Source organism: Pectinophora gossypiella, chromosome 28 (genome assembly GCF_024362695.1).
Source record: "Pectinophora gossypiella chromosome 28, ilPecGoss1.1, whole genome shotgun sequence".
NCBI classification, from domain to species: Eukaryota; Metazoa; Arthropoda; class Insecta; order Lepidoptera; family Gelechiidae; genus Pectinophora; species Pectinophora gossypiella.
Genome location: NC_065431.1, coordinates 697,938 through 711,737, shown reverse-complemented (window position 1 = coordinate 711,737; position 13,800 = coordinate 697,938). Strand labels below are relative to the sequence as shown.

Below are 13,800 nucleotides of genomic sequence, written 5' to 3'. Positions count from 1 at the left end.
TCCAAGTTGGCACGATCTGCCATGGCGACCGCGAACGCTGGTGACCTTCAACCCTGGTCGACAGGGCAATGGTCGAACGCGCCGGGAAGGACGTAATATACGATCCCGAAGACCCGATTACTCTACCCATAGAGGTGGCCATTTTCGGAGGCATGTGACCTAACTTGTATTAGGCTGGTTTTCCCTTCGCAGGTTGGAAGGTCAGACAGGCAGTATGTAAGGATCGAAGCAAATGGAGTTTCCATAGTCTCTGCTTACCCCGGACGGAAATAGGCGTGAGTTTATGTGTGTATGTCTACACTCTTCCTCCTACCCCTTCCGGGATACAAGCGTCATGCTGTATGTGTGTGTGTGTGTTATCCTAATGTTTCCCTATTTGCCAATTTCAATGAGCAGGAGGCTAAAATGGCCACATCGAAGCAATTCATTTAAAAAAGCAATATTGCAATTTGATATTTGCGCATATAAAAGTACTTACTTAAATGCGCAATGCAAACAAATGTCAAATAGCAATATTGCTTTTGTTATCAAATTCTACAATTACATACATACATACACAGCCTATATACGTCCCACTGCTGGGCACAGGCCTCTCCTCAATCAACCGTAGGGGATATGGAGCATACTCCACCACGCTGCTCCAATGCGGGTTGATGGTGATTTTACTGCTAATAGGCGGGACCAACGGTTTAACGTGCCCTCCGAAGCACGGAATCATCTTACTTTTTCGGACAATCAGGTGATTCAAGCCTGAAAAGTCCTTACCAAACAAGGGACAGTCTCACAAAGTGATTTCGACAATGTCGCCATAGGGAATCGAACCCGGACCTCCAGATCGTGAGCCTAACGCTCTAACCACTAGACCACGGAGGCTGTTAAATTCTACAATTAATCGTAAATATTAGTATCACATCGAGTTTTAATTAGTTAGTACAACAGTTAATCATACTCTTACATCGAAGTCCAATTATTACCTCTAATTATAATAAGTATTATTTTTAAAGTCCAATACAATATGCAACCAGTTTTTCAGTCTTCCAAATCCTTCGCCCCACCAAAACCGTCTTCTCTTGTTTTTTTTCTCTTCCTTCACGACCAAAATCCCGCCAAAACATTATTTTTCTTAAAAAGAGATGTGAAGTTCTTTTTTTTTTAATTGCCAACACTTTTTTAGATGAATTGCTTTGATGTGGCCATTTTAACCCCCAGGAAGGAGTGTAGTAAACCGAAGCTGTCTTCAAAACTGAGCCGGTGGTCACTCCAAGCCCCGAGACATTCAAACTCATGTCCAGGAGTTGTGCCAAAACACAGGAAGCACACTCCTGGCTTCTGCGAAAGACCAGGGCACTGGGACGTTATACTTTGACCTATATTGAGGATGTTGGCTGCGCTTTCATTTTGTTTGCGCGTGTCATTCTAACCCGGAAAATGAGTCAGGTATAATTTTGAGTATTTGAAAGCATTTTTGAGATCATTATCCACAGTCATGGTGATTCTGTAGTTCAGAGGAAGGCACGTTAAGCCGTTGGTCCCGGTTACTACTTACTGATGTATGTAGTCGATTGCCTGTCGGTTGCCTGGAAGAGATTGCTACTTAGCAATAAGGCCGCCTATTGTACTAATTCTATTTCTCTTTTGTTTTGTATTTTGTTTTTTTCCTGTTTGTGCAATAAAGTATTTGTTATGTTATGTAGTCGTTACATGAGCCATGTCAGAGGCCTTTGGCGGCTCAGTGATAACCCTGACGCCAGGGTTGATGAGGTTAGTATTCCACCTCACAACCTACACGATGAGAAGAAGAGGCTTGTCTCTCAAACGGAGAGTTCCAGTTCGAAGGCATGGGTTTATTTCTTTGATGACATTTCTAAAAAAGATATAATTACTTGCAATCATTTTTGCGTTTTAACAAAAGAATATTAGAGTTACGTCATAGAATAAGAAATAACTATGTATAGAACGGCAACTCTCCGCTCCCCACCAGCGGCTGAGCTAGGTTTACCTCACCCCCTCGAACATAGTTTAGACTTGAATCGTACGGCGTCAGACGTCACACACACAGATGCGCGTGTACGATAACGTCAATGTGTGGTGTCTGTGTAAAACGAGGCTGTTTGTATGAAGTGGCAGGGGTGGAAAGACGCGATAGCAACTCCCGAACCGATTCCCGATACCGACCCCGGGGGCGTTCGACGATTTCCCTTATTCAGCGCTTATCGCTATCGACCCACTAGGGTTGATTAATTCTTTCAAATATTCTTCCTCTCAGACGACGCCCTGAGCCGAGGTTCGCGCCCAACTGGGCACCCTCAGACCTGTTGTGCGCGCTGAGCAGCGCTCCCCGTTTATCCGGCCAAGTAGTTAATGCCATTTGTGGGAAATTTACTTTATTCAATTTAAAAAAAGCGGAGTACCATTGAGTGTTGGCAGAAACACAGAACCACTACAGCATCACACGTAAACAACATTCAGTTTATTTGTGATTCCGACAATGTTTGCTAAGAATACATGTGCTTGCCAAAATGTTTGTTATCTCGAAGGTTAAATTAAATTATGCGTTCCGCATTTAATTATTTACTTTTTTAATGTAACTTACTCTTTTACACACCCTCTCACACACACTCACCTACAACTACATTCGACACAAAGAGAGGATCTTTCTATCTTTTTGTCTTTTTATTTTGTTAAGCCAGTCATTAAAAACTTTTGTATTTCTTTGTTTTGGTAACATAAGTTCGTATACTAACTAGCTTAAGTAATATAAATATCCAGGAGAGAGGCATCATAGGCTGTAATACAAGTATTCATATACTTAGTCAGCTATGGTACCTACCTATTTATATCTGTGTCTAAGACTAAGCTATTAAAAAAAAGATGAAAATTTCGCTGAGGGCTCTCGCTTGGTACAAAATTCCAAACAACAGGCCTGAGGGTGCCCAGTTTGGCGCGAACTTCGGCTCAGGGCGTCGTCTGAGAGGAAAAATATTTGAAAGAATGAATCGACACAACCATATCATATAACGAAACATTTTTAGCATGCTACTTTAAGCGAAATATGTGAAACTATAATTTTTATTACTTTTACTACCATACATGTACCACATTTTTTTGCAATAAACAAATTTGAATTCAAATTCAAATTCAAAAATATCTTTATTCAATAGGTAACATAGTTACACTTTGAATCGTCAATTTTACAAAACGAACGTCTCATCCGCCTAAAACTACTGCAGCTTCTCACAACCTGTATAGCCGGGGAAAAGAAGCTGCAAGAAAAACCTCGGCACAGGGCCCTAGACGTTCTTTAAAAAAATAATAATAAACGTAAAATATACTCAATATAATAAGGTTGTTTCCAACAAGTCAAATCAGTTAGATACTTTTTACTAAACGTCAAAACACCAAATTACTATGAAATTTGTATGAAACAGCACATTGTGACGACATAGATAAACGTGATAAAATGTCCGACTTATTTTTACGTTTTTCTTTATTAAAATTCCTAAATAAGTTAAATAGAAAAAATAATTTTTTTTTCGTTGGTTTTAGATCTGTCTTTATTTAGTAATCAGAATTTCATAATTTATCTTGAACCTAGTACACGACCCAACTCGCGCCACGCGCGGCGCGGTCGTCATGCAGACCCGGCTGGTACTCTATACCCGTCAGACATCGGTGTTGAAAGGATTATCTAAAACCAATGACCTCCAGATGATCGACGGGATATTTGGCTTGAGACTTACAAGAAATCACAAGGCGCCATAGTTGACAGTATTGACTGATAGATGAGCTGGTGAAAGATAGATTGGCAGCTGCCGCTGATTTGTGCAACGGTTTATAGGTCAAGGGCGTGAATAGTGGTCAGGAGATTCACGACTCTTCATCTTTCGTGGCTTTTTATTTATTTATTTGTACACAATAAAACAGACACAAGAAACATACAAAGGAAACAGATAGTATCTACAGGAAAGCTTATCTCTAAACAAAGAGATTTCTTCCAGCTGGCTTTTTATTTTTTTTGACGTGACTTATTGTAGATTTGCCGCAGATGGCATTAACTACTTGGCCGGAGGACTCGTGTTGATGACAAGTTGAACCACCTAATTTACAATTATCAGCCCAAAATGCTGCCACGGCAAGAGCTCGAGCGGAAGCGACCTCCGAACGCCTTATGCCGAGGTTTTTTCTTGCAGATTCTTTTCCCCGGCTATACAGGTTGTGAGACGCTGCAGTAGTTTTAGGCGGATGAGACGTTCGTTATGTAAAAAATGACGATTAAAAGTGTAAGTATGTTACTTACTGAATAAATATAATAAATGCCTTCGTGGTCCAGTGGTGAGCACAGATGCTCACGATCCGGAGGTACCGGGTTCGCATCAAGTGGGGACAAATCACAAAAATCACTTTATGATCCCTAGTTTGGTTAGGACATTACAGGGTGATCACCTGATTGTCCGAAAGTAAGATGATCCGTTACGGAAGACACGTTAAGCCGTTGGTCTCGGTTATTACTTACTGAGGTCGTTGCATGAGCCATGTCAGGGGTCTTTGGCGGCTCAGTATGTATGTCTGTCTGACCTTCCAACCCGAAGGTACAACCAACCCAATACAGGTTAGGTTAAGTTGCTTGAGTGCATTTTTTAACTGTAAAATTATTGACGGCGCGGCGATACGGCTCACCTATCACGTTGGTCTAACAGAAAGCTCGGTGAGGTGTGGGTACTTAGTTCATCTTGCGATGGATGTACTTCCACCACGCATGGCCAGTGTGCCTTGAAACCTACACGCGGGAGGACTTGATGAGCGCTACCGCTCGTCTTCTTCTATCGTTGGAATACCAGCCTCATCAACTCTGGTGTCAGGGTTACTATTGAGCCGCAAAGGCCCCTGACATGGCTCATGTAACGACTTACTTACATCAATAAGTAGTAATTGGGACCAACGGCATTAATCTTATATTGTGATTTTGTGTAATATTTTTTTTCCCCTACTGTGTTTTGTATTGTTACTGTGGTGTCCTCTAATAATAAATACTTTTTTTCTAATTAAAACACATAATAACGGGTTCTTACCGCGTTTAAATGGGGATATGAGACTCCCGATATTTCGACACTGTTGCAAGTGCCATGATCACGGGATGACTGATGAGATTGGAGTGGAGTAGGTAGGTCCATAATTTTCTACGGGCATATATATCTGTCTACCCTCTTTCTTTGCCGCTTGTTTATGTTTTTGATATCGGAATGTTCGGAACCATCTGAACTCGCACCAAACTCACTACGACAAACCGCACTCACTGTGTCCTCACGTTTTTTCACCACATTAGGCCGTTTCAAGCTTTTTACAACACCTACTACTGGATTCCACATGGTCGATAATTTGAACCCGTCTTCCCTGTTGAAATTTTACTTTTTTTCTTTCTTTTTCTTTCTTTAATAACCGTTTTTACATAAAGTAAGCTTCACATGAGCTTTGAATTTATTTTCTGTGTGTATGTTTCTGTTGCTTCATCCGCGTCAAGATAGTTTATAAAACTGAAATAGCAGCGCGGTGTGGCAAGTGCATTCTCTTCTATAAATACCAGCATAGTTGCCACATACCTACTAGCTTTATTACAATCCACCATCGATTATACAACCTATTAGACGCTTAATTTATTCCGTCAATAAGAGACTTTCCAGATTACTATTTAAATAATCTAAATTTGTCAGAAATCGGTCTAACAGAAAGCTCGGTGTGGTGTGGGTACTTAGTTCATCTTGCGATGTATGTCTGCCTACCCCCATTGGAAATATAGTCGTGATCTTTATGTAATCTTAGCAATGAGTTATTAATTCATCTTAAGTGCAGTTTTCACTAACACAGTAGTCTCGACCATTATAGACGGCGATACGGCTCACCTATCACGTCGGTCTAACAGAAAGCTCGGTGAGGTGTGGGTACTTAGTTCATCTTGCGATGGATGTACCTCTGACTACCCCAATTGGGATGTAGTCGTGATCTTATGTTGTGTTAGTAAAGTTATAAATTCATCTTAAGTGCAGTTTTCACTAACACAGTTGTCTCGACCATTATAGATGGCGATACGGCTGACCTTCCAACTCGCTAACGGAAAACCAGCCAGATTAGGTCACATATCTCCAAAAATACATTTCATAGCTTTATTTATGATCCAAATATGCCCAGCCTGAGAATCGCACCCGAAACCTTACGATTTAAAACACGAGTTCTTTCGTCTGAGCTTCCGGACAAGTAGTGAATTCCATTAGCAGCAAATCTACAATAAATCATCACTAATTTAAGAGCCACGCTCTTGTCAGTGTAGCATTCTCCATGCTACTTTTTAGGGAAAAATAGGGCAGTGGTTTCCCTCTTGCTTTCCGCCCCGCAGTACTCTGTCTGACGCAAGTGGGATGGCGCCCAGAGTAGTCTATTTCAAAGCCATACTAGGACTCCTGTCTTTTTTTTTTTTTTGACGTGACTTATTGTAGATTTGCCGCAGATGGCATTAACTACTTGGCCGGAATTATGGGGAACGCTGAAGGCTCTCACCCGGTACAACGTTTAAGACAACAGGCCTGAGGGTGCCCAGTTGGGCGCGAACCTCGGCTCAGGGCGTCGTCTGTGAGGAAAAATATTTGAAAGAATTAATCGACCCTAGTGGGTCGATAGCGATAAGCGCTGAACGAGGGAAGTCGTCGACCACACCGGCGGGGTCGGTATCGGGCTCCTGAAGTGTTTGGTTTCGCGAGCTGATTGGCTACCCTTGAACTTTGTATCGGGCCTTTAGCGCTCCCCATTTGTCCGGCCAAGTAGTTAATGCCATCTGCGGCAAATCTACAATAAGTCATGTCAAAAAAAAAGCACCTGAGCAATCACCACGGCCATTCAACCTTTTCCACAGAATATACTTACTATTGAAGAAAAAAACTCTTCCGTCTATTTTTTATTATTCTTGACATGACTTATGGTAGTTTTGCAGACGGCATCCGTTTGCCCTGACATATGTAGTTCTGAGGGCTGTCACCCGGAAATAAATTTAGGGCGACACGCCTGAGACTGCCCTGGTGGGCGTGAACCTTGGCTCAGGGCATTGTCCCAGAGGATGAAGAAGTCAGAACTGGATTAAACATACCTACCGCGAATAAATTCGGATTATTCAACGTAAACAGAATACACATACATCGCCTAGGTATGTGCATTATACATTATAAACATTTATTTATTTGGAACACCTAACTGCAGAAGGAGTGTGGTAATAGATTTTATTTTCATTTTGAGGGTAGATGCTTTTTTAGCCTGTTTAACTATGCGATATGATGTATTGCACTAGTCATGCGCTGCAGTGATAACGTTTTATTTATTGGTGCCTGCAGTTAAATATGTAGGTGTTCCAAATAAATAAATGTTTATAATGTATAATGCACATACCTAGGCGATGTAGGTATAGATGCATTTAAGGAAATGTGCAGTAGACAACTTCCGGGTGATATGACGATGATTTGTGTAATCTATATGTATTGTTTATTTACTTTGTTAGGAAGCCAGCTTATAATTTATAAGTTTTTTTAAATATGTATTCGATCTAAGACAGCCTCCGTGGTCTAGTGGTTAGAGCATTGGTCTCTCGATCCGGAGGTCCTGGGTTCGATTACCGGGTGGGAAACAGTTTTTTAAAAACTACTTTGTGAGACTTTCCCGGTTTGGTTAGGACATTGCGGGCCACCAGATTGTCCGAAAAATAAGACGATTCCGTGCTTCGGAAGGCACGTTAAGCCGATGGTCCCGGTTACTATCTATGGAGGTAGTCGTTACGAGCCACGTCAGAGGCCTTTGGCGGCTCTATAACTCTGACACCAGGGTCTGTAAGATTGGTCATCAATCTTACAACCCACACGATAAGAAAGAAGATCTAAGATATCCTATAGATGTACACGAATATATATTTTATAACGAACCAAGCGTTTTTAATTTTATTACGAAATTAGTAAAACATTGAAATGTGGTAGAACTATTTTTAAATTTAAATTGGTTCGACGGTCGAACAAATGAGAAAAGAAATGCTCACTAGTTCGACGGTCGAACTAATGAGAAAAAAAATTCTCACTAGTCCGACGATCGAACTAATGAATCGAACTAGTGGGAACAAAGGGGCGAGCATAATGTAGAATTTGTTTTTTTTTCTGACGGGAACTCTTGATGTAGGTACACACTAGTATAATTAATTATAATTTATTTGTAAAGGTACATACAACATTATAGTAAGTAAGTAGTCGTTACATGAGCCATGTCACGGGTCTTTGGCGGTTCAATAGTAACCCTGACACAAGGGTTCATGAGGTTGGTACTCCACCTCACAACCCACACGATAGAAGAGAAGAACATTATAGTGTAAACTAATACGCTGTATAACGAGAGAACAATATAAAAACCTAATATTCTTAAAAAAAAAACAATGAATGAAAAAATAAACAAAAAGAAAAATATGACTATGAATAACATGAAAAGCACAAAAAAATACAATTATAAAATTAAAAGGTAAACTATTACACAAAAAAATGTATTAGGTAGAGCCACAATTAATCATAAACAACTTGCATAAATATCTTTCATGTACGTATTCTCTTCCTAAACAGTGTAGAAGCTTCAGTTAAATAACATCAAATAAAAACGCAGTTTTTACGTTTGCCCGTAACATTATTAAAGTGAATATATTGTTTTTAATCGTCTTGCGCTGAAGCCAAAATGTTCTGCCGTGGTTACGTTCAAATTGATGCTGCAGGTGGTAATAATAACTGTACATTCATGAGAAATATAATGTACCCACTCTAAAGTGGTTACATTATATTTCTCAAGACTCTGTCGCACTAACATATTTGACATTTAGTGATACTTACAGTTCAATTTGTCAAAAAAGTTAATACCTAGTCAACTGAAATACGCTAGCTTCCAACTAGTCAAATCAGTTACATTTTACTAAACGTCAAGACATGAAATTACTTAGGAAATATGTATGAAAAAGCATACTGTGACGTCATAGAAAAACGTGACAAAATGTCGGACTTATTATTACGTGTTTCATGATTAAAATTCTTCATCATCATCATCATCAGCCCATTAACGTCCCCACTGCTGGGGCACGGGCCTTCCCTATGGATGGATAGGGAGATCGGGCCTAAAACCATCACGCGGGCCCAGTGCGGATTGATGGTTATTAACGACTGCTAATGCAGCCGGGACTAACGGCTTAACGTGCCTTCCGAAGCACGGAGGAGCTCGAGATGAAAACTTTTTTTTTTGGTCACCCATCCTATGACCGGCCTTTGCGAAAGTTGCTTTATTTCAACAATCGCAGACCGAGCGCGTTAACCGCTGCGCCACCGAGCTCCTCAAAATTATTAAAATTCTTAAATACTTAAGTTAAATAGAAAAAAGAAAATGTTTTTCGTTACTTTTAGATCTGTCTTTTAGTCAGAATTTCATAATTTATCTTGAACCTAGTAGAGGATCCAATTTATGTACGGATGATATCACGTGGTTTTCAGGATTTGTGCCCGGTTAATGGTAATAGGCTCGCCCCATATTACATGGGACTTGAACATAGCTGGCGAGGAGTGGGTGACCAATACACACCTCTGCCTACCCCATTTTATGTTTGCCTTACGGTTGGCACAAAATATAAGCTTTGACAAATGTGACATATAAATTACGACCAGAAAAGTTTTGGCTTGTTTTTTTTTTTTGCATTGGCTGTATGGGCTAAGTTCCCTTTGCCTGTCATACGGGCAAAATAAGAAAAGAAATGCCATAGCAGTGTAGGTACTTAGTTAAAGATAACCGTCGACATTATCATTAGAAGCGAGGATAAATTTCTATCGCGTTTTTTCCTTACTATTACACATAAAATGCTACTTATAACGTGAATAATCGAAAACAATATCTAGACAACCAGAAATGGCGACTTCTAAACTCTTTACACACGACACTAAAACAGAACAACACATAACAAATACTCACTTACCCATTCAAAATCATGGTCCACAATCACAGAAACACAGTCAAAAACAAAAGTAACTGTTATTAAAAAACTATTTAAGAAAAATCACTTTTGAATATTCGAACGCGCGATTCTGTTTTTAAGTTTTTACTTTTCAATTTTTAACGCGGGAATTCAGTGTCTATTTTCGTTTTCAAAATGGCGGACGCGCGGGCTAGCGTGCTATGCTCGCTCCAACCGACGTACGTCTGACAAAAACTGTTTATGATCCCGCGAAAGTAAATCGGGATTGGGGAAATATAAAATTACTCCGGCGCGTATTCTGAGAGGCGACACTGTGGCGAGATTGACGCGAGAAAATTTATGTCACCTGACCGAGTCACCGCCTACTAAAAGTTCTTTGAACTGGAATAGGCGGGCTGAGTCAAAACACTTTTGTTAATTAATATCTATTGTCTCATAATCTGCGGGGACTTAGATCTACGGGGTATATTAAATAACGTAGAACCCTTGCCCAAGGATACGGATGAAGACCTCAACGGTTGCAGAAGCAGAGATGGGAGCCATCGGTACGGCAATGCAGTACGGAAGGGACGCGTCACAAGGACTGTAACCAGGAACCTGACAGAGGGCAGCAGTAACTGTTAGTACCATTCAGAGGCGAAGGACAGGAGTACTAAGTACGGCTTTGAAATAATATTCTGGGCGCCATGCCGCTCGCGTCAGACAGAGTACTGTGGGGCGGAAGGCAAGAGGGAAACCACTGCCCTATTTTTCCCTAAAAAGTAGCATGGAGAAAATGCTATACCGACAAGAGAGTGTCTCTTAAATCAGCGATGATGATCGATCACACTACGGTAATCCATCTTAAGCTTGGTGCAGGCGAATGACACGTTCGACTAAGAATATATTTGGAAACTATGCTTCTTCTTCTGGGTTGTGAGGTGGATTACCAACCCTATCAACCCAGGTGTCAGGGTTATTATTGAGCCGCCATAGGCCGCTGACATGACTCATGTAACGACTACGTACTTACATCAGTAAGTAGTAACCGGCACCAACGGCTTAACGTGCCTTCCGAAGCACGGAGCGTCTTACTTTTGGACAACCAGATGATCAGACTGTAATGTCCTAACCAAACTAGGGATCACAAAGTGATTTTTGTGATTTGTTCCCACCGGGATTCGACTATTAACTATGCTACCAACCAACAGAATAAAGATATTTTTGAGTTATTGAGTTTTGAGTAAGTATATTAAAATTTTTCAATTTCAAACATATCTAAAAGTTACATTTTGAACCGTCAATTTTTACATAACGAACGTCTCATCCGCCTAAAACTTCTGCTGCTTCTCATAACCTGTATAGCCGGGGAAAAGAAGCTGCAAGAAAAGCCTCGACACGGGGGCTATTTCACGTTGTAATTTCGTTCACATGATCAACTCCGTGAAGTCAGCAACACCTGCCCAGTATTCCTGGAACTATTGTATATTTTAGGCTGAACACAGGTCACTTTGTGTGTATGTGTTTATGTATGGAGCTGTTTCTGTATGTATGAGTTTTTGTGAATGTTTATGTTCAGTGCAGGGCATCGGTCTATTTTCCCGTGTTTTGTGCTAATTTTCTTAGTAGCAACCTCGGGAATCGCGTGACTTGCTATATAATGAAGTCAATCCAAATTTGATTAGGTACAAATATATTTTTTTTAATAAAATAAACTCGCGTTTGGCCACAAATGCGAGGAGACCCGAAGAGGAGGGAGATGTTGAGGAAACCCACATTCCCGAAAAATACGTTTTCGTATGACCTAACCTGTATTGGGCTGGTATTCCCTTCGCGGGTTGGAAGGTAAGACAGGCAGTCACTTCTGTAAAACCGGACCTGTCAAATCTTCAGGTTAGGTTAAGCGGTTTTGTCGAATGGTGCTAATGTGTTTTTTTCGACGTGACTTATTGTTGATTTGCCGCAGATGGCATTAACTACTGGGCCGGACAAATGGGGAGCACTGAAGGCTCTCACCCGGTACAACGTTTAAGACAACAGGTTTGAGGGTGCCCAGTTGGGCGCGAACCTCGGCTCAGGGCGTCGTCTGAGAGGAAAAATATTTGAAAGAATTAATCGACCCTAGTGTGTCGAATAGCGATAAGCGCTGATTGAGGGGAATCGTCGACCACGCCGGCAAGGTCAGTATTGGGGTCCTATAAGATAATTCCGTGAAAACGGGATAAATGCTGGGTAATTAGTTTTGTGTATGTATGTATGTATGTTTGTACCGACCTGCTAGACGGACATCGGTCTATTTTCCAGTGTTTTTATTTATAGATGTGTTTATGCGTGAATTTTCCTTGATTTACGAAGTCGTTTTAACTACCAAAGCTAAGTAACTAGATAGGTAGGTGCCTGTGTATACAATAGGGTTGTTTCCAATTAGTCAATTTCGCAATTTTTTACTAAACATCAAAATTCAAATTCAAAAATATCTTTATTCAGTAGGTAACATAGTTACACTTTGAGTCGTCAATTTTTACATAACGAACGTCTCATCCGCCTAAAACTACTGCAGCTTCTCACAACCTGTATAGCCGGGGAAAAGAAGCTGCAAGAAAAACCTCGGCACAGGGCCCTAGACGTTCTTTAAAAAAAAATATTGATATAAGTACAATTAAGTAATTTAGCTGCCTAATATCAGTTCTCAGACAGTTAATCCCATGCATTCATATCTTCTAAATAATCACTAACTTTATAATAACCTTATAAAAACACGAAATTACTATGCAATTTATATGAAAAAGCACACTGTGACGTCAACGAAAAACGTGATAAAATGTTGGACTTTATAAGGATAAAGTAGAACAACATTTTTTAACAAAATTTCCGTTTTTCTTGATTTAACTTCATAAAATAGAAAATGCTTTTCGTTAGTTATAGATCTGTATTTATTCAGTCATCAGAATTTTATGTATCATCATTATCTTGAACCTAAAACACGACCCAATTCAAATGATTGCCTTCTTCTTCTATCGTGTGGGTTGTGAGCTGGATTACCAACCTCATCAACCCTGGTGTCAGGGTTACTATTGAGCCGCCAAAGGCCCCTGTAACGACTACGTATTTACATCAGTAAGTAGTAACCGGGACCAACGGCTTAACCTACCTTCCGAAGCACGGATCGTCTTACTTTCGGACAATCAGGTGATCAGCCTGTAATGTTCAAACCAAACCAGAGATCACAGTGCGATTTTTGTGTTATGTCCCCACCGGAAATCGAACCCGGGGATCCGGATCATGAGCCCAACGCTCAACCACTGGACCACGGAGGCCGTTTTGGCAATGATCGCCAATACATCATTGATGCTTGTGATTACATCACTGAGGATCGAAGATCAAATAAAGTCAATGGGCAATTGACATTCTGAAGATGCACTGACGTTAATGCCTTTTAGCTGATTGAGGGACTTTCCAGGCTGCGTTCCTCAAAATCAATATAGATGGCGCTGTACAGATTTTCCTTCATTTCATCATCATCATCAGCCCATTAACGTCCCCACTGCTGGGGCACGGGCCTTCCCTATGGATGGATAGGGAGATCGGTCCTTAAACCAACACGCGGGCCCAGTGCGGATTGATAGTTATTAACGACTGCTAATGCAGCCGGGACCAACGGCTTAACGTGCCTTCCGAAGCACGGAGGTGCTCGAGATGAAAACTTTTTTTTTGTGGTCACCCATCCTATGACCGGCCTTTGCGAAAGTTATAAATAATATAGTCGATTGATTGAGGCCGCCCAAATTGTACTGTAGGTATTC

The 13,800-nt window shown here is 40.7% G+C and overlaps 1 protein-coding gene across 5 annotated transcripts in view; it reads right to left on the bottom strand.

Annotated features, from left to right (window-relative positions):
• Window positions 1-10,230, bottom strand: part of LOC126379120 (tau-tubulin kinase homolog Asator) — a 161,828-nt gene extending 151,598 nt beyond the window's left edge. For all 5 annotated transcript variants that reach the window (XR_007568260.1, XR_007568259.1, XM_050027734.1 and 2 more), the window contains exon 1: window positions 10,019-10,230. Coding sequence is in view for 1 of the 5 variants with exons in the window: in XM_050027736.1 (XP_049883693.1) it covers window positions 10,019-10,032 (14 nt within the window). In the remaining 4 variants the exon portion in view is untranslated. The remainder of the gene's footprint in view (window positions 1-10,018) is intronic.
• Window positions 10,231-13,800: the final 3,570 nt, after the last annotated feature.